Here is a 24,102-nt window from a genome sequence, read left to right as displayed (position 1 = left end):
CTACCAAACGGAGCCTAAGTTCAACGAGAAATCGAGATATAATTTTCTAGCAGTATATCTCGTATGAGACCTCAGCCCCGGCCCAAACAATTGTGAGGCCCTATGCTAATGTTCAAGAATAGGCCCTATAAATTTATCTTATGAGTTTCTAAATTTTTTCAAAAATAATCAAAGCCACAATTAAATCACTAAAAACAGATATAAACCCCTAACTCGACAAAATTAAGATGAACCCACATTTTTCAAACACACAAAACGCTGATAACTAAAAATCTTCAACCAGAATATTCAAATTTAGGAAAAAAAAAATCCAGATTCACATAGAGAAAACCCAGTTAACCCACATAAGACTTCACTAAAAAAACCCACCTGCAAAAGGCAAAAATCTACCGTTTCTTGACTGAGTTCTTGCTCTGGAAAACCCGAGCATCAGAGAAACAAATTCAATCAATAATTAACATTGAACCCAGTTTTTTTTTTTAAGAACAACAAACCCAGTTTAATAATTCGCAAAATCAACACAACCAATCATCATTAAGCTCACTATTATAGCAATAATTAGACATTATTATATAATATTTATTCAGTTAAATTCATATGATAAGCAAGCATAGATCAATTGAAACAAAAGGATAAGAATTTTTAGAGTGACGGATTTTTTCCCAACAAACAAAATCAAGCTGAACATCAACAACTAAAAAGATAACAATTTTGAAAATTTGAATTATATTTTACAAACCCTTAAAAATCACAACTTAAAATTACCCCACTCGCAAAATTAAGCATCCTCTCTTGCTGAATTCCGTGGCCTATGCATCCTCTCTTGCACTCCTCTCTACTAAAACAATAATATTTTTTGTTTCATCGAAATGGTGGTGTGATTTTTAATAGCTTCATGAAAGTAGTTCAGAAGTTTAGGAGGGAAAGTAAGGAGATAGAGAGAAAGAGGTAAAGAGACATAGAAAGTTCAGAGATTTATTAGAGCATGTACAATGGTTGGTGTCTCTCCAACTAGCTCTCCACACTCTCTCTCCTATTCTCTCTCTTCAAGCTACTCTCAAGAGCCATGTTTAAAAACACCCAACAACAATAAAACCCTTTAAAGAGCTCTCCATTCAACTTTTCATTATTTTGTGTCCCCATGTCAATAAATGAACCTCATTTCATATTATGATCAAAGTTATATAAATTAAGTTATTCATGTAAATTAAATATAATTACAAATTAATCTTTTTCATAATTTAAGCAAAGTAGAATTTTTAAAAAAAATATAATTATGAGTACTAATATTTAATTTTATAGATTTGGCATGGAATGAAGAATTAACCTACAACATGAAAAACTAATTTTTAAATATCCAATATTAGGCTCATTTTATAGATAAGGAAAATTATATTGTTGGCATAATATATTACCATCTTTTTTTTTAATTTTTATAGAAAAGATCATTAAATGGTTGCATGAAGAAAAAGAATTGAAGTAATTACAATAAAAAGTGGGTCCCACACATTAGAGAGCCATCTCTCCATCAACCCAAATGGTATCTCCCCCAAGAGCCCTTTGGCAAAGTGTCTCCATGGAGAGACACCCAAGACACACCAAGAGCCCCATTGTTGGGTAAGAGGTGGCTCTCCATTTTCTCTCTCCTTGGAGAGCTAGTTGGAGAGTTAGTTGGAGAGCCCCATTGTACATACTCTTAGGGGAAAATGTAAGGAGAGAGAGAGAAAAAAGGAACGTGATTTCAGTAGGAGGAGACAGGAGACAGAGAACAAAGAAGTACTGTAGAGAGAGAATAGAGAAGTACAATGGAGAGAGAAGATTTTTTTATTTTTTTTTTTTTTTTTTTACAAAATCCGAGGGCCCATTTAGATGCGAGGCCCTAATCTGAGTCCCATTTTGGACCGGTACAGGGCCGGGCCTGTGAGACCTCCTCCTCCAGTTGGGCCTAGGAATCCCTTTGCAGCCCCATCGGTATCTAGCACCATCCAGATTCCAGCCATGAGGTGGATAAATCCATCTGATCTACGCTTCTTGTCTGATTCTACTACTCCTACCTTGATCCATGATAGCCTCGTCCAGCGTTCTCCATGCTTCCTCAAATCTAGTCATTAAGAAACTAAGAACATCCACATGTAATTCCCTATTGTTATTAAAAACAACACAGTTCCTCTAATGTCATAGCCACAATCCACTGTTACGTTGGAGATTACCAATTCTGAATGAACTAGTACTAGCTGGATCCCCAACTTGACACCAAATCTCCGTAGTAGCCTTGCAATCTTTCAGAACATGAAGTGTATTTTCATCTTCTTTCTCACATAAACCACATCTAGGATTGTTTGTAAGAGAACGTTTCGCCCAGTTCACATTGCACATAAGGGAATCATGCATCACAAGCCAAAGCAATATCCTGATGCGCTGTTGAACTTGAAGTTTTCATAATAAGTTCCAACTTCCACCCCGAACAACATTCTCATTTTCATTGTTACTGATTAAATTAAGTGCATATGTGAATAAGGTCAGTAACACTGGGATCTTCTTCAGAATATTGAATCAATTTGTTGTAAGACATTGAGGTATCGTTTGGTTGCACTTGGCTGGGAAGTTGATCTTCCCATGAAATTTTACTTCCCATGATATTTCACTTCTTAGGAAGTAAGCAAAATTGTTTGGTAGGCTATGGGAAGATGGAATTCCCATGTGTGGGAAGTAGAACTTCCTAGGAAGTTCCACTTCATATGCTCTAGTTAAACAAACATCTTCTTATATTTGCACTTCCTAGGAACTTGCAATTCCTAGGTAATTGGATGTCAACCAAACAAGGCCTGAGGGGAAGATAATTGGCAAAATCATTCCACTTTCAACCTGTTTCAGCATCCCATAAGTCTAACTATTATTGTTACCGCACCAAGATCATCAGGTATTTCATGAGTAGCAAGGTCCCCCAAGAGCACGGTCATCAACCCATTAATGATCCCAGAACAACATGGTAGAGCCATTACCTGCTGTAACTCTAGAACCCTCCCAAATGGTTTTGCTTTCTTTGTTATTCAACTCCGGCCATACATTATACAGATTTGGTTTGGGAACATACATATGTATATCACATCTTCCTTTGCAGTATTTACTTCTTAAAATCCTGGACCAAAGAGCTTTAGACTCCGTGAGAATGTGCCAGCCTAATTTTGCGAGAATGCTTCATTAGATTGTCGAGCCGATGTTAGCCTAAGTCCCTCTTTTTCAGCTGGTTTTTAAAGACAATCCCACGAGATAAGGTGAATTTTGTGAGTTTCATCATCACCACCCCACATAAAACGATGAGTCTTTTTTATCAATCTCATCACGAATCGATCTGACAATTTTAGTAGTTTGCATTGCATACGAAGCGGTAACATCCCGACAATTCTCTAATTTCTAAAATACCATTTTCAATATAAATCTAAGAGAATTATAAAAGTATTATCGCCCCTGTGATAACGTATTGACTTATTCAGAATTTTACAGGCGGAAGCATAATAAATAAACCTTAAAAATAAAACATAGTCAACCAAAAAGTCAACTCTAAACGTCAAACCAACAAAAGTCAAAGTCAACCTCAAAAGTCAAAGTCAACATCAATAATCAAAGTCAATGATGAAAAGTAAAACTCAAATAAAATATATAGCCAACACAAGCTCTCCAATCCTGAACCCAAGATGCATCATCTTCGAACCTCTAATGGACGATGCACTATTGATCCCTGGAAACTGCTTAGCAAATGGGTCATCACAGGATCAATAAGGTAAATCCTGATCAACGAATGCACACGGAGCACGAAATCATCAAAGTTGAGTAATACATAATAACTAAATAAACAATCCTAACATGATATTAATAAATAATAAGCATGGATAAATAATAATAATAAATTGCAGACTAATTCTATTGAATTAAAGTCCACAACTAATAGATTAATTAATTTAAATGGAATAGTCAATGGAACGAGTTTGTCTAAACCAAAACAATTCTTCCATCTAGAAGACGAAATACAGGCGCGACTCTATATTCCCTTGACCTACGATATCGAGGAACCTTTAAACTAAAAATAGGACACAATGATCATTTCGGTCCCAAGAAAACCCATGGGCTACCACAATGTACTCCAATTCATACTTGTCCAACACTTCAGACGCGCACAAGTCTAAAGCTATTGCTATCAACATTTCACTTTACATGATTATTGATAATTTGTTCACTTGTTATGACTCACAAGTATGAAAAATAATATAATCATCAACCTTTCATTTTTAAGTGTACTTAGGATTAGATAAGGTGATCATCAACTTAACAACCCAAGATTAATTCCAATATTTAATCCATAACCTTCCTTTATTCATTGAACCAAGTCAACAACCAACCAGCCTTTCATAGGTATAAAAAATCAACTCACCAAATAAGGCCCTCGGTCCTTATAAAGTAATTAAATAATCCAAAGAAAACAACATGATTCAATCATGATCCAAACCAACATAAATATTAATCCCTCGTGTGAATTAATAAAATAGAGTTTACAATCCCATATGCTTGCACCAATCTTCCATACAAACATAATATAGATATCAGAACCAACATGTTTCACACAACGGCATAAAACATGCAAATTCAATTTAATAGAAATAGCATATATATGAACTAATAGTTACCTATACATGATACTACATTATCCTCATCCTTAAAACATGATATCAATTCAATCAACGCATAGGTATGTACGTACCTTGTGTAGACAAATCGAGAGACCACTTCACAACCTTAAAAGTCGTCTAAAGAGAATTTTCCGCCTTAAATAACCAATATAGTCCACAACCAATACTTTATAAATTTTTATCAATACTAAAATACTTTAAATCCTTCTTAAAGTGTTTAAAAACCTTTCCCATAATTAAAAACTTAATTATTAAAACCTACTAGTATAATACTACACTAGTTGTTAAAAACCCTTAAAACTCATATTTAAATCATAAAAACTTCATCACTAACATACTTTTTAAATTTTAAGCAACATATAGTATACTAAATCCCTTTTTAAATATACTTAAACATACTTAAAATCATAAGAATACTCAATTTCCTAAATTATAATATACTACTATGATTTTCCAACTCATAAAATTCTAAAAATCCATCTTTAATTATTAAAATTCCAATTCAAATATAATAAGTAAATCTTAATTTTATTTACTTCATAACATAAATTATATAATTTTAAATTCATAATTAAATCATCAAACTATAAGTTTTAAACACAAATATGTATTAACAGAATTCTCTAAAACATAAGCTTTGTAGTGAAAATAATTTGAGAAGGAAGAAAAATAACCAAACAAAGAAGGGCACAAGGGGAAAGGCAGCGGTCGCTGCTGCTGCCGGTGGGTGGTGGCGACATTGGTGGTCGGTCCGAAGAGGAGGAGAAAACTGAAAGCAAGGGAGAGAAAAAGAGAGAGAAGAAAAGAAGAGGAGAGAACTTAAAATAGGGGGAGGAAAATAGAGAAAATAAATGTGTTTAATGTGTAGGGATATGTGTAATAAAGGGTAAATATAAGTTCCCCTATTAGGGATCGAATAAGGAGTTGTACTTTGATGGGTTAGTTCAATGAACATGTTCATAGGAAAAACTATAAGGTTTGGGCTCCTCTAACCCAATATTAAAATATTTTTAATTCAACAACACTAGTATAATTGCAAAGTAGTTTTTTCAAAGCATGGCTTAATAAAATATTTGATTATTTAAAATAATTAAATAATTCTTTTGACTTTTAGATAGTCAACCTTTTAAGAAATAAATTATATATATACTAAAGGATACTAAAATATATATAAATATTCATTAAAATATATTAATAAAATTCATAAATTTACGGGAGATTATAGTCTACTCCTCTTAAAAGAAGTTTCGTCCCAAAACTTGGCACGAAAACTCACATTTTCAAAAGTTTGTTGATTCAACTTCCATTTGAAATACTTGTATCACATGTGCACACTTTTTACCAACTTTAAAACCTCTTGTGTTACTCATGAACACATTTCTCATGTGGAAAATCTATTTATTTTCCACCAACATGTGCAAATCGCCAAAATAAGCATAAAAAAAGCATAAAAATACCATAAAATAAGGTAAAAAGCGCGAAATACTATTGCATTCTACCCCTTTTAAAGAAAACGAGTTACGCCCTAGTAACTGACCTCAAGGAATAACTCAGGATACTTCTTCTTCATTCCGTCTTCGGCTTCCCACGTTGCCTCTTCAGAGTCATGGTTAGATCAAATCACTTTCACGATATTCACATCCTTATTGCGTGTACTACATACCTTTTTATCAAGAATTCTCACAGGCCTTTCCTCATATGTGAGGCTACTAACAATTTGGATTTGTTGAGGCTCCAAAACATGACTCCCGTCAGGGATATATCTCTTGAGTTGGGAAATTAAATTTGAAACACATCGTGCATTTTCTCGAATTCCATGGGCAAAGTCACTTTATAAGCTACATACCACCCCAGTTATTTGCATAATCTCATATGGGCCAACATATTTAGCACTTAATTTGCCCTTTTTGCCAAATCTCATCACTCCTTTAGTTGGTGATACTTTCAAAAACACTTTATCACTTGGCCTACTACGAGTTCATCTTCTTTTCGCTGTAAGTCCGCATAGTTCTCCTGCATATCTTATGCAGCTTGAATTCTAGCCTGAATCAACTTCACATTCTTAACGGTCTCCTCAATAAATTCTGTCCCCGATACTATATTCTCACTAAAATTATTCTAACAAATGGGACTTCAACACTTCTGTAATACCCCGATTTTTCAAAGATTATTTTATTATTGGTTAAGGTTTAATATTATTTCCACTTGAAATTATTTTATGATAAATGAGAGTTTATTTGATAACTATGTTTATTAAAATAATGATTTCATTTAGTTTTGATTTATTTAACAAGTTTCAATTTAATCATTTACTTGTTTTATTATTCATTTCATCATTTCTAAATTAATTAAACTCTTTACTTTTGGTTGTGGGTATATTTGTTCAAGTTCTCCATCCATTATTAGCAATTCAAAGCCCAAATATAAGTCCATATTCATATACCTTTTAGCCCAAAAGAAAAGGAAAAAAAAAGGTGAAAACTGTTTTCACCACCTTCCTTCCTCCTTCTTCTTCTTCTTCTGATTCAACAAGAAATGAGTCAAATTGGTCATCAATTCACAACTTTTTTTCAGTAGAAAATTTAATTTCCAAACCACAATTTCAGATTCTAGGGTAAAATTTTCAAAGGCGAAACCCCATAGCCCTCATACCTCATACATCCTCCATTAATGGCCTTGACCAAGCTCCAATTTTCTGACCAACCTCCACTATAAATACTGAACTCCACTCACTAAATTCCTCAAGCAAACAATCTCAAAAGATTTGCTTCAATTCATCTCTCTTCCTCTTCCTCTTCCTCAAGCAAACAATCCCAAGTTAGTATGTTCTAGTTTCACTTAATCTTTTATAACTTGATAATGTTTCTTAAATTTCTAAAATAAAATAAGGAGTATAATAAAGTTAGTTTTCTATGTTTAAAATAATTATTTAAAGTTAATAAAAATAAGCTAAAGTAATCATGCATTACTTAAAATGATTCCATAAATGATTTACTTTGATTTATAAACTCTCTTAAAGATCATTAAGAATTTTCTTAAAGTTATTTGGATTATTTAAATCTTTTATTATATATACATATATAAAAAGGGGTTATTTAGGAACTTACATAGATCTCGTTAATATCTATTGTAGACTCCAATTTCGTAGACGAGGAATACCAAGAGTGCTAATCCGTTCGCAAACTTAACTTTCGGGCACACATCACGAGGTAATCTCCGATGTCCATCTTAACATATATAGATCTCGTTAGTGTGAAACAAATTGATTACGTGATTATTATGTGCTTATGAAATTTATAAGTATGGACTATAATTATGAGTTCTCAACTTAATGCGGATTTATGAATACGAATGACAAAATGAACAATGATATGGATTTCGATAATGAATCTTGACTATGGAAGATGTACGATATGACAAAGATGTTATTATAACGTTATTAAAATCGGTTAGTGTCATTTAATAATGTTATGATTATTCTTACTATATTATTATTACTATTATTATTATTATTGTTATTATTATTATTATTATTATTATTATTATTATTATTATTATTATTATTATTATTATTATTATTATTATTATTATCACTATAAATATTTATGGATTATCATGAATATTATATTTGTTATTAATATTGAGATTTTATGAAAGTTGGAATTAGGAAGAACTTTTGATATATGAAATGATTATAAATCTGAAGTGATAATTGAACTCAAGTGACGGTTGTGTTTATGAAATGAGTTATTGAAATCTCCATGAATATATTGAGATTATGATATGTTCACACTAAATTGAACAAGATGACGTAAATGTGTATGTGATTTATGTGATGACTTGATTGAAAGATGTAAATCACGTAAAGCGAAATATCGGAGGGAAATGATGAACAGGTTGCCCTGTATGAGTGGTTCAGCGGCCCCTACAGGTTCTCTGGTTACTATGCTGATTATTCTGTTACTGTCTTTCCTCTATCTTGTTGTGATCCAAGTAGAATGGGTGTGCACACTAGGGACGCTGTTATTATGGCCATGATGATTTTTTGTAGGTGGTTACAGGGGGTTGCCCCGGCCTACAAGTAGGTGGTTACAGCGGTTGCCCCGGCCTAGAATGTTGAAGTAAGTGTTTACAGGGGTTAGTCCCGGCTTACTGGTGTTCTCTTTCATCTCCTTGAATAAATGGATTAATTGAATTAATGATGTGATTATTCAATGTATATATATGTGTATATGTGCTATGACTTCCAAAACTAATAATCTATTATCTTATAAAGTATTTTCAACTTAAGTATTTTACGGGATGGAGTTGGAATTACTCAGTTTTTCTGATTTTTGGGAGCTTGTCTCTCTTGTCCTTTTTCGATATATTTGTGGAGGTGGGTGATCGACCGGGGGCATAAAAAGGGAGATCATTTAGAGTTGTCATCCACTTAGCAAATGATTATCTTCCGCTGGAACTCTGAAACACTTAATTAATTAGTAATGTCTAACGAACAATTTACTTTGGTTGTAAAGATTAATGAATGTGAGTTTAGTTTGTTTTAATTTAGCCTTGCATTTATTTCCAAGGAGATAAGTGCGGCGGTAGAGCCACCCATCGAGTCGAACCCTCGTGGATTTATTTTTCCCCAAAACCCGAGTTTTATCGAATGAAGAAGGGTTCGGGTCGATGAGGGGGTGTTACAACTTCCTTCCATACAATTCCTCTAAAGGAGCCACCTTGATGCTCGCATGATAACTATGGTTGTTTGGAAACTCAATCTATTCTAATTGGTCTTTCCAACTACCTTGAAAGTCAATGGTGTACGCTCTCAATATATCTTCCATAGTTTGGTTAGTCCTCCCAGTTTGACCATCGATTGCAGAGTGAAATGCAGTGCTCATTTTCAATGTTGCCCCAAGATTTAACTGGACCTTTTGCCAAAATTTCGAGAGGAATCTCGAATCACGATTTGAAATAATATATGTTGGGACCCCATGCGGTCTCACTACATGCTTGTTATACGTCTTTGCAAGTTGCTTCTTCTTCCACGTCTCTTTAATTGGAATGAATACAGTAGACGTCGTCAGACGGTCCACAACAACCCAAATAGTATCATTGCCGTTTCTGGTGTTCGGCAAAGCGGTCACAAAATCCACTGAAATAGAATCCTACTTCATTCCATCCAGGAACCTCTAAGGATTGAACCCTCCCCATTGGTCTCTTATGATCTATCTTCATTTTTTAACAGATTAGACACTTAAACATGAATTCAGCGACCTCAAGCTTCATATTTGGCCACCAATAGATCTCCTTAAGATCCTTATACAACTTATCACCCACAGGGTGCACAAAATATAGAGTATTATGCCCCTCATCCATAAGTTGTCTCTTAAGCTCGTTACATTTTTGTGGTACACACCACCTTCCCTTGAACCTCAAACTTCCATCATTATGAATCTTAAAGTCGACTTTCTTATCTTGCTTCATCTTCTCCTTAATCTTATCTAGGTGCTTATCTCCAACTTGACCCTCTTTGATCTCACCGAAAACTGACAACCCCGATGACAAATAGCATTTAATCTTGCCTCGATCTCCCCACGATTTAAAATTTCTAGGCTAAGCCTTTGCATATCTCGACACAATTCCTTAGGTTCTACCAAGGCATTCATGCTATGGCTCGAATTCCTACTCAAAGCATCGGTAACTACATTCACCTTCCCTTCACGATACTGGATGTCTTGTATAGTCCTTGATCAACTTTAACCATCTCCTTTGTCTCGTAGTGAGATTTTTCTGGGTGAAAATGTATCTAAAGCTTTTATGGTTGGTAAAGATCTTAAAGGTTGCCCCATAAAGGTAATATCTCCAAATTTTCAAGGCAAATATGATAGCAGCTAACTCTAAATCATGGGTAGGGTAATTAGCCTCATATGGTTTTAACTGACGCGACGCATATGCGATCACTTTCTCATTATCCTGCCAAACACATCCCAAACCATTCTTCGAAGCATCAATATACACCTCATATCCATCAGGCATGGTCAAAATGGGTGCAGAGGTTAAACGCTCCTCTAAAATCTTAAAAGCTTCCTCGCGTGTCTCACTCCACTCGAATTTCGACTCTTTCTTCATAAAGTTGGCCATTGGCCTAGCTATCTTCGAGAAGTGAACTAAGTCTATGGTGAAGTGAACAACTCTTGCAGGCGACATACCCGAAATCTCACTTGGAAACACATCCATAAACTCATTCACGATTGGAACATCCTCGATCTTCAATGCTACCTTTTTACTCACATCTTGCACTCTACTGAAAAATAGCTCACACCCCTTCTTCATCAACTTCACTTGCATTGCAGAAATAACCCCAAAGTTCTTAGGCTTTCCAAAACGTCGATATGAAGTCAACTTCCCTAAACAGTTTCTCAACACTACTTTTCGAGCTCACAGTCTATTTTGGCCTTGTAGAAACCTAACCAATTCATCTGCAGAATGACATCTAGGTCTCCCAACATTTCAGACGCGCACAAGTCTAAAGTATTGCTATCCACGTTTCACTTTACATGATTAATAATTCATTCACTTGTTATGACTCACAAGTAGGACAAATAATATAATTATTAAACAATCATAAACTTTTATTTTTATCTTAGGATTAGATAAGGTGATCATCAACTTAACAACCCAAGATTAATTCCAATATTTAATCCATAATCTTCCTTTATTCGTTGAACCAAGTCAACAACTAACCAACCTTTCATAGGTATAAAAAATTAGCTTACCAAATAAGGCTCTCGGTCCTCATAAAGTAATTAAATAATCCAAAGGGAACAACATGATTCAATCATGATCCAAACGAATAAAAATATTAATCCCTCATGTGAATTAATAAAATAGAGTTCCCAAATCTTATGTGCTTGCATCAATCTTCCATACAAACATAATATAGATATCACAACCAACATGTTTCATACAACGATATAAAACATGCAAATCCAATTGAATAGAAATCACATATAAACTAAAAATAGTTTCATGTACATGATACTACATAATCCTCATCCTTAGAACATGATATTAATTCAATCAACACATAGGTATGTACGTACCTTGTGTAGACAAATCGAGAGGCCACTTTCACAACCTTAAAAGTCGCTTAAAGAGAATTCTCTACCTAAAATAACCAATATAATCCACAATCAATACTTTTTAAATTTCCAACAATACTAAAATACTTTAAACCCTTCTTAAAAGTGTGTAAAAATGTTTACCATCATTAAAACTTATTTATTAAAACCTATTAGTATATAACTACTACACTCCGACGATTCTCTATTTTTCAAAATACCCTTTTCAATATAAAATTTATGACTACCTTGCGGGCGATGAAACTCCAACACCCTCGAACAAGAGATGAAATTTTTTGCTTCTTCAACCATTTTCATCCTCCCTTTTCTTGGAGAGGCTTTTAACCAAGACCCTCATTGTTTTTCTTCTTCTCTTTCTTTCTCCAACACCATTGTGAAATCTCTTTCCATGTGACCTATAAGGCCACATGTATAAAAAAAAGGTTGGTAGGCTCTCATACTTAATCTCAATCATGATCGAACGTCCATGGACGCCACTCCAACACCGTATCCTTATCCCAATGAGATGCGAATTGCATCGCAAAGAGACCATTCTCAATTGGCCGAAAGATGGCGCTCTTAGATATAGCCCATATCTTGTTCATAGTCTTTTTAAAACAATAAAAATTAAACGATCTTACTTCATCACACGTCCAACCATTGCTAGATATAAGTTCGAGGTGTCCTCCTCGCGTTGAATATTAGCAAGGGCAACAATTTCGTCCTCTTCACCAGTAATCTTAAGGTTTGAACACTTTTGCATACCATCAACAAATTAGATCACGCAATAATCCTTAAGAAAGGGATTATGGTCTCACCAATCGAGACAAACTCCTCGTAAATCGAGGCATAATAACTAGCTCACCAAGACTCGCCCTCAAACCCTAGAGAGAACACTAGAAACAAACTCATTCTTTTTTTTGTCAATAAGATGGTTTTAGTTGGGCTAGTTAGGCTCTTTGAAAAATCTAGATGTTTCTTCGAAATTCTTTGTAGTTTATCCTTTTTTTCATTTAACAAATTAAGGATAAAATTGTAATTTCTATGAGATTGCTCCAATAAATAAGATTTCAAGCTTGGAATTAAAAATAAACTTAGGATCCGTTTCTTATACCAAACTAATCTCGAATGATATAATCAGATCATTAAATATAGTTATCGTTAATTAAAAGCAATTAGAAATATGGGGTATTACATACTAACACCCTTAAAATAAATTTCGTTCTCAAAATTTGAAAATTTAAAACTTTAGAACATTCAAAAACGAATGAGATCATGTGAAAACATTTTTAACGAAAATCAAATCGAATCAATTCTTAACTTAACTCCAATGCCTCGAAAGATGAATTGCTTCGTGAACATATAATCACTAAACTCGGATCCAAATTCTTCCTAATTCCTAATCAATATAACTCAATTCTACTCAGATCATCATTCACATTATATGCCAAAATCCCAATAGAACTGTTCATATTTCAAAATTTCTTCTGTAATTTGTAGGTTTGAGTTGGAGGCTTGTAGTAGATAAAAAGCGAGAGTGTCGTTATAAAATTGTAATTGAATTAGTGATTCAAATGAGTTATTTATAGAAATATTCAAGTGCGTATTTAAGAATAACGGTTTTTTCACCATATACCCCTGACAATTTTTTTTTGCACCATATCCCCTTGCAAGTTTCCAAATTCACCATATACCCTTGACGTTTTAAAAAATACATCCACTTGCCCTTATGACTGACGGTGTTAGACTTCCGTTAGTCATTATACCCTAATCCCCCCTAACCCTAATTAGCTAACCTAAACCTAAGTCAAACCCTTACCCTAACCATAACTCTAACCCTAACAACCCCCCCTCCTCCACTCCTTACCCCTAGCCACTCACTGCCCCACCACCTTGCCCCCCTCCACCCTCCATCGGATCCCCTCCCCTTCCTTGCCAGTTGCGCCGGCCCCCCTCCTCTCCATTTATCACTTCATATTCATAATCATTTCATTATCACAAGTTCTTACCAATTCCAACTTTCATAAAGTCTCAATATTAATAATAATAATAATAATAATAATAATAATAATATTCATGATAATCATAATGATATAAAGTAATAATAATAATAATAATCATAATAATAATTATTATAATAATTATTACAATAATCATATTAATATACTAATAATAATCATAACATTATTAAGTGACATTAATCGATTTTATTAACAACGTTATAATAAACATCTTTGTCATATCGTACATCGTCTAAGGTCATGATTCATAATCGAAATCCATGGTCGTTATCCATTTTTGTCATTCGTATTCATAATCCGCATTAAGTCGATAATCCATAATAATAGTCCATACTTATAAATTTTATAAGCATATAATAATCATGTAATCAATTCGTTTTACACTAACGCGATCTATGTTTAGATGGACATCGGAGATTACCTCGTGACGCGTGCCCAAAGTTAAGTTCACGAACTTATTAGCACTCCTAATATTCCTCGTCTATGAAATCGGAGTCTACAATAGATGTTAACGAGATCGAAGTTAGTTCCTAAATAACTTCTTTTTTTATATATAAAATATCCGATTTAAATAATCCAAATAACTTAAAGAAATTCTCAATGATTTTAGGAGAGTTATAAATCAAAGTAAATCCTTTATGAAATCATTTTAAGTACTTACAAAATTACTTCAACTTGACTTTCGTTATCTTTAACAGCTACTTTAAACATGAAAAACTAACTTTATTATACTCCTTATTTTATTTTAGAAAATTAAGAAACATTATCAAGTTATAAAAGATTAAAGTGAAACTAAAACAATAAACATAATAACTTAATAAGATAGGCTAATTTAGAAAAGTCAAAGGGTTAGGGTTTTAAAAATAAAAGTAACAAAATAACTAAGTAAGACACAAAAAGGCAAAAAGGAAGAGGAGGTTTTAAAATTAAACAAATCAGTTTCTTAAACTTGAGAAACAGTCAAACAGAACAGAGGGAAACGAAGGAGAGGCGACAGAGGAGATGGGGGAGCGAAGCAACTGGCAATTTTTCGGCGGCTCAGGCGAAGAAAGGTGGCGGTTTGTGTGGCGGTGGGTAAAGCGTCGCGAAAAGAGGGAGGCTGGGTTCAAGAGTGGAGGTGGCTGGGCACAGCAGGGCTGCGAATTGGGGGTTTGGCTAGCGGTTCGCGGCGGTTGCAGGCCGGAACTCAGACGATTCAGGTGATTCGAGGGTGGTCGAAGGTGGTGCGATGGTTTTCCGGTGGAGGAATAAAACAAAGAGATTGTTTATGGTGGTTTGAATTTTCATTTTTAATTTTTTAAAATCAAAAATCAGAAATTTAGGAAGAAGATAAAGGATTGAAGCAAACCTTTTGAGTTGTTTTGCTTGAGAAATTTGATGAGGGTGAATAAGTATTTATAGGGGAGATTTTCGGTCAGAAATCCAATGGTGGATGAGTGAGTTTTGCTTTTGAAAAAAAAAAAATTCCCCGAATTCAATTATTGCTGACAAAGGTGAGATTTCTGTGTTGAAATTCTTGGTTTGCATGTGAATTGGACGAAGAAGAAGGAGGGAGATGAAGGTGTTGCAATTCTTGGTTCTTGAGCTTTGGAACCAAACGAAGGAGAAGGAGGGAGATGATGAAGATCAGCTTTATATTTTTGTTTTGCTTTGTTTTCCTTTTTTTTGTCTTTTTTTTTTTTGGCTAAAAGACATATGGGTTTGGACTTGGTATTTGGGCCTTGAATTGCTAAAATGGATGGACATCATGAATGGACAATTAGTATAAGGATACCCATAACAAATATAAAAACTTTAACTAATTTAGAAATAATAAAACAAGTAAATGGTTTATTTTAAACTTTGTTAAATAAATCAAAATTAAATGGAATAATTATTTTAATAAACATAGTTATCAAATAAAATCGCATTATCATAAAATAAATTTTGAGTGGAAATAATATTAAACCTTAATAAATAATAAAATAATTTCTGAAAATTCGAGGTATCACACGAAGCCATAGCTTTTTCCCCTCCATTAGAATCTTGCAGCCATTAACCTCCAGAATTTGTCCCACACTCAATATGTTAATTCTCAGATTGGGAATATAATAAACATCTAGAATTAATTTATGACTGAAATATTTTAATTCAATCATAATTTTACCTTTTCCTTCAATCTTTACTTTAGAGCCATCACCAAAAGTCAAATTTCCGGTTACAGTTGTATCAAGATCAACAAATTTCCTCTTATCTCTCGTCATATGGTTACTTGCTCCGTTGTCGAGATACCATGTACAATTATTATCTTTATTGTCTTCAACTTTAAGAGCTAATAACATGGTTCCTTCTTCTACGTCTTCATTATTTTCAATAAGATCTGTTTCTTCATCCACCTTTTTGGAATAATATTCCCATGAAAAATGGTCATACTTGCCACAGTTGTAGCATTCAACATTGGTCTTGTTATTGTTGTTATGATTTCTTTGAGTATGATTTATTCCTCTACCTCGTCCACGACCTCTTGTAGAAGTTTCACCTCTGTAAAACGAATGAGAGTTTTGCACATCTCTCCCTCTTCCTTGTCCACGCCAATTGCCACGAGCACGATCGCGTGAGCCGCCTCTACCATGTGATAACATCTTTTGTTTATCGCAGTTATCTCCCTTATTATTAAAAGAGATTTTTGCCTGCAAAACCTGGCCTGTTGCTCATTTTCCGTTTCCTTTTTTCCTTTTTTCAAAATTCTTTGTTCATAGGCTCGAAGAGACCCATTTAACTCATCAATTATCATAGAGTCAGAGTCCTTATGTGCCTCTTTTATAGCAGACACGACATGATCAAAATCATGATTAAGAGAACGTAGTTTTTTTTCAACTACGCAGGAGTCTTCTATTACTTCCCCAAGCCTCTTCATTTGGTTCACAACATAACAGACTCTTGTGAAATAATCTGAAATGGATTCTTTATCAAACATTTCAAGATCTTCAAACTCTCACCTTAGAGTTTGAAGGCGAACCCTTTTAACTCTATTTATTCCTGCAAATTTTTTTTGAAGAGTATCCGTCCCACGCTTGTTCTGGACTAGTTGCATTAGCAACTTTCTCAAACATATCATCATTCAAACCTTGACGGATGATTGTAAGTGCATTTTTGACCCTTTTCCTCTCAATATCTAAAGCTTCATTCTAAGCTTGGTCTAATTTAGTTTCATCTTTGTTGAGTTCCCTGTTTTGAGTTTTGAATGATGACAAACCACATTGAACTATTATATTGCATGCACGTTTCTGTTTACATGTGTAGGTGCCAAAGTACGAGTTCAATGGATAGAAAGACGAAGCTAGTGAAGCCAAGTCTTGAAGAATTGCATGAAGACCAAGATCAAGTTGTAGCATTGAGGTCTTAATTAGATGCAATGTAAGTGGTATAAAGGTTTGGATGCACTATAAAGCTTTGAAACTAGAGAGATGAGCTAGTTGTGGATGACAAGAAACCTCGGTTACTTGTCATACACAACTACACGTAAAACTTGGTTGATTGAAACAGTCTGGGAACAAATCTGAACCAGTCCTCAAGGATTTTCTTTCCGCGCAAAATTGATTTTCAAAATACACGGATGCATGGTTTGTTGTGTGAGCAAGATTTCTTAATTATGGTAAGTGTGTTATATGATATTATACTAAGTATATTTTCCTTGGAATAATTTCCATATTTTCGAGGAAAATATACTCTCATAATATTATGTAACATTTACTTACCAAAGGCTTATTTAAGGAGTTTTGCTAGCACACAAACCTTAAGCTTTTGCACGCATATTTTCAGAATACTTACTCAAGCAAAAGCACTTCATCTCTTGAACTCTCAAATCTAAGCATAAACCCGAATACACAGATCTTAAATTACTCTCATTCTAAGCGTGTAAGGTGTTTGTTTTTGAGAGAAAAACTTGTTGTATTTGAGCATTATGTGAGTTAGTTTGCTGGGGAAGTTATCGGGATCAACTTCATTTGAACCATCTAGTTGGTGGTTTGGTCGAACTTCCATAGGTGGAAGTTGGGGAATCATCTTGTGCATAGGTGCATAAGTGATTGAGTGTAATTCTTTTGTTATTCTGAGTTGATTAATAAAAGAGTGAGTGAGTGGAGGACGTAGACTTATTAGAAGTCGAACCTCGTTAAATCCTTGTGTTGTTTATTATTGCTTTTATTTCCGCTGCTAGAGAACTGTTTTTTACTGTTCTTACATAATCGAAAAATACAACATTCGGACAAACACTCAATTCACCCCCTCTTGAGTGTCTCTTGCACTTACAATTGGTATCAGAGCCTAACTTCTTGAAAGGGTAACACCTAGAGAAGGAGACACAATGACTACTCAAGAAATGACTAGTGGACCCGGAGGATCAAGGTTGCCAAAGTTCAATGGAACCAACTATCCTTGGTGGAAAAATTGCATGAGAAATCTGATCATTGGCACAGACTATGAGTGCTGGATGATCATCAGAATGGACCAAGGAAGGTGGCTAACAATTCAGATGGAACAGAGAAGAAGGAGAGTGAGTACACTACTACAGATCTGAAGACTCTCGAGAAGAATGCAAAGGCCATGTCACTACTTCAACAAGGTATTGCTGATAATGAGGTAAGCCGTATCTTAGCATGCTCCTGCTAAGGAAATATGGGAAACCTGAATTAGCCTATGAAGGCACTAGTGAAGTCAGGAGATCTAAAGTTGATATGCTTATGTCTAAATATGAAACTTTTGATATGAACCGAGATGAAAATATAAGAGATATGTTTACTCGTTTCATGACAATTATCAATGAACTTAAATCTCTTGGAAAGAACTTTACTAATGAAGATTTGGTGAGAAAGATCTTGAGAAGTTTGACAGGTAAATGGCTGCCCAAGGTGACTGCTATTCAGGAGGCTAAGGACCTAACGACCTTGTCCATAGAACAACTTATTGGGTCATTAATGACTCATGAGATGTTGGTGGATTCAAAGGAGGAAAGCACAACCAAAAGTCGTGGGTTAGCTTTGAAGGGTGAGGAAAATGATGAAGATCTCGATGAGATTGGCTCATGGCTAAGAGGTTTGAGAGGAGTCTCAGAACGCAGTTCAAGGGGGTCTTGGAAGAACAAGGGCAACTTCGAAGAAGACCAGCTCCAGCACTGGTTGCTTCAAATGTGGAGAAACTGGACACATGATCAAGGATTGTCCAGCATGGAAGAATGATAAAGGAGGACAGAGAGAGAAGAAAATGACTAAGAGGGCTATGCTAGCCGCCTGGGGTGATTCTGATTCAGGTGGTGAAAGCGAGGAAGATGAAGCCCTAATGTGTGTGACTGCACTGATTGGAGACATAGACCAGAAGCAGACCAGTTTAGGAAAGAAAGGACACATGTGTCTCATGGCAGGAAGCAGCTCTTCCGACGAAGAACAGGTAACTATTTTAATATGCAAGAACAAATGAGATATTGTGATAGAGATGAGTTACTAGGTTTTATTGATTCTGCTATTGAACAAAATGTTAAAGGTAATGCTGCTTATAAAGCTAACAAAAAGAAGTTGAGAGAGTAACTCGAAACTTAGACCTAAGTGAAAGCCGTTCTGCTGAACTTGAACTTATTTGTACAGAACTGAAAGAAAAAATTTCAGAGCTTGAAATAAGTTTGGATCAGAAGAATATTGAGCTTGAGATGCTAAGACCTCAATCAGATTTTTCAAAAACTGATTTTTTCAAACAATGATAAAGATTTAGTAAACTCAAGGAGGCTGAAGTTGAAGGTATAAATTTCGAGTTACTCAAACAGAAAAGCTTTACTTTAGAACATTCTGATTTAATTTTGGCTCATAATTATCTGATTGATGATGTGGAAGAATTGTTCAATGAGTATGTGGATTTGAAAGCTTCTTTTTCGCACAAGTGGTCCTAGTGTTAATGTTAAGACTTATGTTTGGAATATGAGGGTAAGATCTGTGATCTTCAATCCGAATTATACGAACTAAGAAAAGGCAAGAACATTGGACCACTTCTGAACCAGATCCAGAACTGGTTTAAAACTTAAGGATGAGCTTCATAAGGCAAAGTTGGATCTTGCCATTGCTGCAGAATTTAATGAAGCTCAACTTAAGAAACTTGAAACCAAGGAACAGGATTTGAGTGACTGCTTGAGACAGATGAACAGGTTGCTCGATGCTCAGAGTACTTTAAACATTCTGACCTCACAACCTGGTAATCCTCAGAGGTTTGGATTAGGGTATTCTGGAACCAGTTCCCAACAGCCACCAAAGTTGGGAAGAGATGAGACTTGGATTTCTGAATTCAAGAGAGGTAAGTACGTGTTTGCAAAGGACATGCACGTATGTACCTACTGTGGTAAGAATGGTCATGTTATTAATACTTGTTGGACTAAGCAAAAACATGATAAAAGAAATCAGTCTCATGTTCACAATGCCTTTATCAGAAGGGTCCACACACAATTGGTCTAACAATGGAAAACATGATAAAACAAAGAAGACCAATGTAAAACAAATCTGGGTTAGAAAGGACAGAGTCAAACTAGTTTCCAAGGACAAGGAACCCAAGAAATCTGGGTTCCTAAAACTAAACCTTGATTTGTTTGTGCAGGTTAGAGTGAGAGCAAAACCATACTGGTATTTGGACAGTGGTTGCTCAAGACACATGTCAGGAGATAAAAGTCAATTTCTCTCACTCGTAGCCTATGAAGGAGGAAGTGTCACCTTTGGAGACAATAGCAAAGGTTTGATTAAAGGTATAGGTAAAGTTGGTAAGACACTTTCTCAAGCTATTAATGATGTTTACTTGTAGAAGGTTTGAAACATAACCTCTTGAGCATTTCTCAACTATGTGACAAAGGAAACCATGTTGAATTTGAAACCAATCTTTGTCATATAGTCAACACTGAAACAAGGGAACTGGTCTGCAAGGGATTTCGACATAACAATGTTTACATAACATTTTTAAGTCAGATTCCAAAGACCAGTGCCACTTGTCTTAGTGTTATAAAGGATGATCATTGGCTGTGGCATAAGAGACTTGGACATGTAAGTTTTTCTTTGTTCAATAAACTGAGATCTCAAGACTTGGTGACAGGTTTACCTAACATCAAGTTTGCTGCAGATCATATTTGTCATGAATGTGCTAAATGTAAACATGTCAAGTCCTCTTTTCAGCCAAAGAAGTTTGTAAGCACAACTAGACCTTTCGAACTTGTACACATGGACTTGTGTGGGCCCATGCGTGTGCAAAGTCGAAATGGTCATAGTTATGTGTTTGTGTTAGTTGATGATTATTCTCGTTTCACTTGGACAATCTTTTTGAAGTTTAAAAATGAAACTTTTGAAGAATTTGAAATTCTGGTAAAACAAGTCCAAAACAAGATTAGTCATCAACTGGTCTCTATCCGGTCTGATCATGGTTCTGAATTTGACAATGTCAGCTTCGTAACCTACTGTAATGATCATGGTGTATCTCACAATTTTTCAGCTCCTAGAACTCCACAACAAAATGGAGTGGTTGAAAGGAAAAATCGCACTCTAGAAGAAATGGCAAGAACAATGCTTCTAGAGAGTGGTCTTCCTCGAAACTTCTGGGCTGAGGCTGTGAGTACTGCGTGTTATATTTTGAATAGGTAATGTTGAGACCTTTACTGAAGAAAACACCTTATGAGCTCCTTAGGGGAAGAAAACCAAACATTGTACATTTACGTATTTTTGGGTGCAAATGTTTTGTACACAACAATGGTAAATCAAGTTTGGACAAGTTTGATCCTAGGAGTGATGAGGCTGTTTTCGTTGGATACTCTTACACAGCAAGGCATACAAAGTTTTCAATAAAAGAACCTTGTGTGTTGAAGAAAGTATCCATGTCTTGTTTGATGAGACTAACATGTTCAGCAAGCATGTGCAGGTTGAAGATGCTGATGAGTTCGAAATTGGTATGCTGAACTTTACAGAGTAAGGATGAAGAAGGTGCTGAACCAGGCTCACCACCAACTCTCATAGAGAGGAAGAGTCTGGTCCAGCACAGAATCAGGTAGCTCAAGAGGTAAGGGAAGGAGATAGTGACTCAGATGCTCATCCACATGAAGATGATGCAGATGAGACCACTATGGAAACTGGTTCACCTGCTCAAAACAAATGAGACAGGGGGAACCAGTACAGGAACAGGTTCAACATTAGGAGGCACAAATGCAAACTTTGATATAAAAATCTTTTAAGTACAAGTCCTCTCACCCCACTGATCTAATCATTAGTGACATTAACAAGGGGGTGCAGACAAGGAACTCTACTTTGCAAAACTTTTGTGCATTCTATTCCTTCTTATCAAATGTTGAACCTACTGACTATAAGGTTGCTTTAACGGATCCAGATTGGGTTCTAGCCATGCAAGATGAACTCAATCAGTTTGAGAGAAATCAAGTATGGCATCTTGAACCCAGGACGGAGAACATGTCTGTTATTGGAACTAAATGGGTGTTCAGGAACAAATTGGACGATTCAGGAATTATAGTCAGAAACAAAGCTAGGCTAGTGGTTCAAGGGTTTAATCAACAGAAGGAATTGATTATGATGAAACCTTTGCTCCAGTAGCCAGGCTTGAAGCTATCAGGATATTAATTGCATTTGCTGCTCAAATGAACTTTAAACTCTTTCAAATGGACGTTAAGACAGCCTTTCTTAATGGTTATTTGAAAGAAGATGTTTATGTAAAGCAACCCCCTGGTTTGAGGATAGTGACTTGCCAAATCATGTTTTTAAACTCGACAAAGCTCTTTATGGTCTCAAACAAGCTCCTAGAGCATGGTATGAGAGACTTTCCAGTTTTCTTTTAGAAAATGGCTATATAGAGAGGATCGTTGACAAGACACTATTCTTGAAAGAAAGGGGAATGATCTGTTAGTGGTCCAAATATATGTTGATGATATTTTGTTCGGAGCTACTAACCTGATTTGTGTAATGAGTTTGCAGATTTGATGAAGAGCGAATTTGAGATGAGTATGATGGGAGAACTTGGATTCTTCCTTGGCTTCAAATCAAGCAAACCAAAGATGGAATCATGATCCATCAACAGAAATACCTCAAGGAGCTGCTGAAGAGGTATGGTCTGCAAGATAGCAAGTCCTATGAAACACCTATTCCAACTTCTACAAAATTGAGCCTTGATGAGAAGGGAAAGGATGTTGAGGGCAAGCTATACAGAGGTATGATTGGCTCATTGCTTTACTTAACAGCCAGTAGGCCAGATATAGTGTTTTCAGTAGGGTTGTGTGCGAGATTTCAAAGCAACCCTAAAGAATCTCACCTAAAGGCTGTTAAAAGGATTCTTAGATATCTCAATGGTACTGATGATTGTGTTTGTGGTATCCAAAGGGCAGCAGCATGAGCCTCATTGGATACACAGATGCTGACTTTGCTGGTTTTATTGTGGACAGGAAGAGTACTTCTGGAATGGCCCACTTCTTAGGTTCTTGTCTCATTTCATGGGGATCTAAGAAACAAAATTCTGTAGCTTATCCACAGCTGAGTCTGAGTACATTGCTGCTGCTTTGTGTGTGCTCAACTCTTGTGGATAAAGTCACAACTAAAGGATTTTGGGGTCTGTTTCGGAAGTGTTCCTATTTTATGTGATAACACAAGTGCAATCAATATTTCGAAAAATCCTGTCCAGCATTCTAAAACCAAGCATATTGAGATTAGGCATCATTTTCTAAGGGACAAGTTGAAAAAGGTAATGTTGAGTTGGAGTTTTGCAGGTCAGAAGATCAACTAGCTGACATATTTACAAAACCTTTGAGCAGAGAAGTGTTCATCAAGCTTCGTACCTTGTTGGGTATGATTAAGATTAGACAATGAGCTCTTAGGTCTTGACTTGTCCCTTTGGCAGTCAAATGATGTCAATTTGTGTATATATTTCTTTTTCTTTGTATATTTTCTTTTGCTTTTTAGGGTCAAAGTTCTTATGCGATGCTGAACTGATCATCTTAGTACTTGGGTACTTAAGCATAAGTCTTAAAAAGGTAAGTTGGCACAGACCAGTTGCAGACCACTTGGGAACCAGATTCTTGAGGCGGTTATTCTCTGAATATTTTTCAAATTTCAAATTGGAAAATAAATGAAGTGACGGTTGTAATTAAGGCAACTGCAGTTTGCGAGAGTTATCTTACTTGCCATCTTATATATATTCTTGCATATGATCATACTTTCCTTATTTCCTTCTTATTCTCTTTGATCACATACTTTCCTGATATTCTTTTTCTTTCTCTGTTTATATTCTTCGATC

At 35.2% G+C, this 24,102-nt stretch overlaps 1 protein-coding gene across 1 annotated transcript; it reads right to left on the bottom strand.

The window, feature by feature from the left end:
- Positions 1-9,782: 9,782 nt before the first annotated feature.
- LOC130591132 (uncharacterized) lies at positions 9,783-11,021 on the bottom strand. The gene is made up of 2 exons (XM_057394059.1): positions 10,635-11,021; positions 9,783-9,902 (listed from the first exon to the last, which is right to left on the bottom strand). Exons 1-2 carry the CDS (start codon positions 11,019-11,021, stop codon positions 9,783-9,785), a joined length of 507 nt encoding a protein of 168 aa, XP_057250042.1.
- Positions 11,022-24,102: the final 13,081 nt, after the last annotated feature.

This window comes from Beta vulgaris, chromosome 4, assembly GCF_026745355.1.
Source record: "Beta vulgaris subsp. vulgaris cultivar EL10 chromosome 4, EL10.2, whole genome shotgun sequence".
NCBI classification, from domain to species: Eukaryota; Viridiplantae; Streptophyta; class Magnoliopsida; order Caryophyllales; family Amaranthaceae; genus Beta; species Beta vulgaris.
This window is presented reverse-complemented; position numbering and strand designations above follow the sequence as displayed.

Bases quoted from the DNA above. Each gene is read 5' to 3' on its own strand.
- LOC130591132 (XM_057394059.1), bottom strand. From the start codon at position 11,021: ATGCAAGTGAAGTTGATGAAGAAGGGGTGTGAGCTATTTTTCAGTAGA. The intron at 9,903-10,634 runs GTGATCGCATAT...TAAAAAATGAAG, and splicing joins TTTGGCAGGATAATGAGAAA to ATAGATCATAAGAGACCAAT.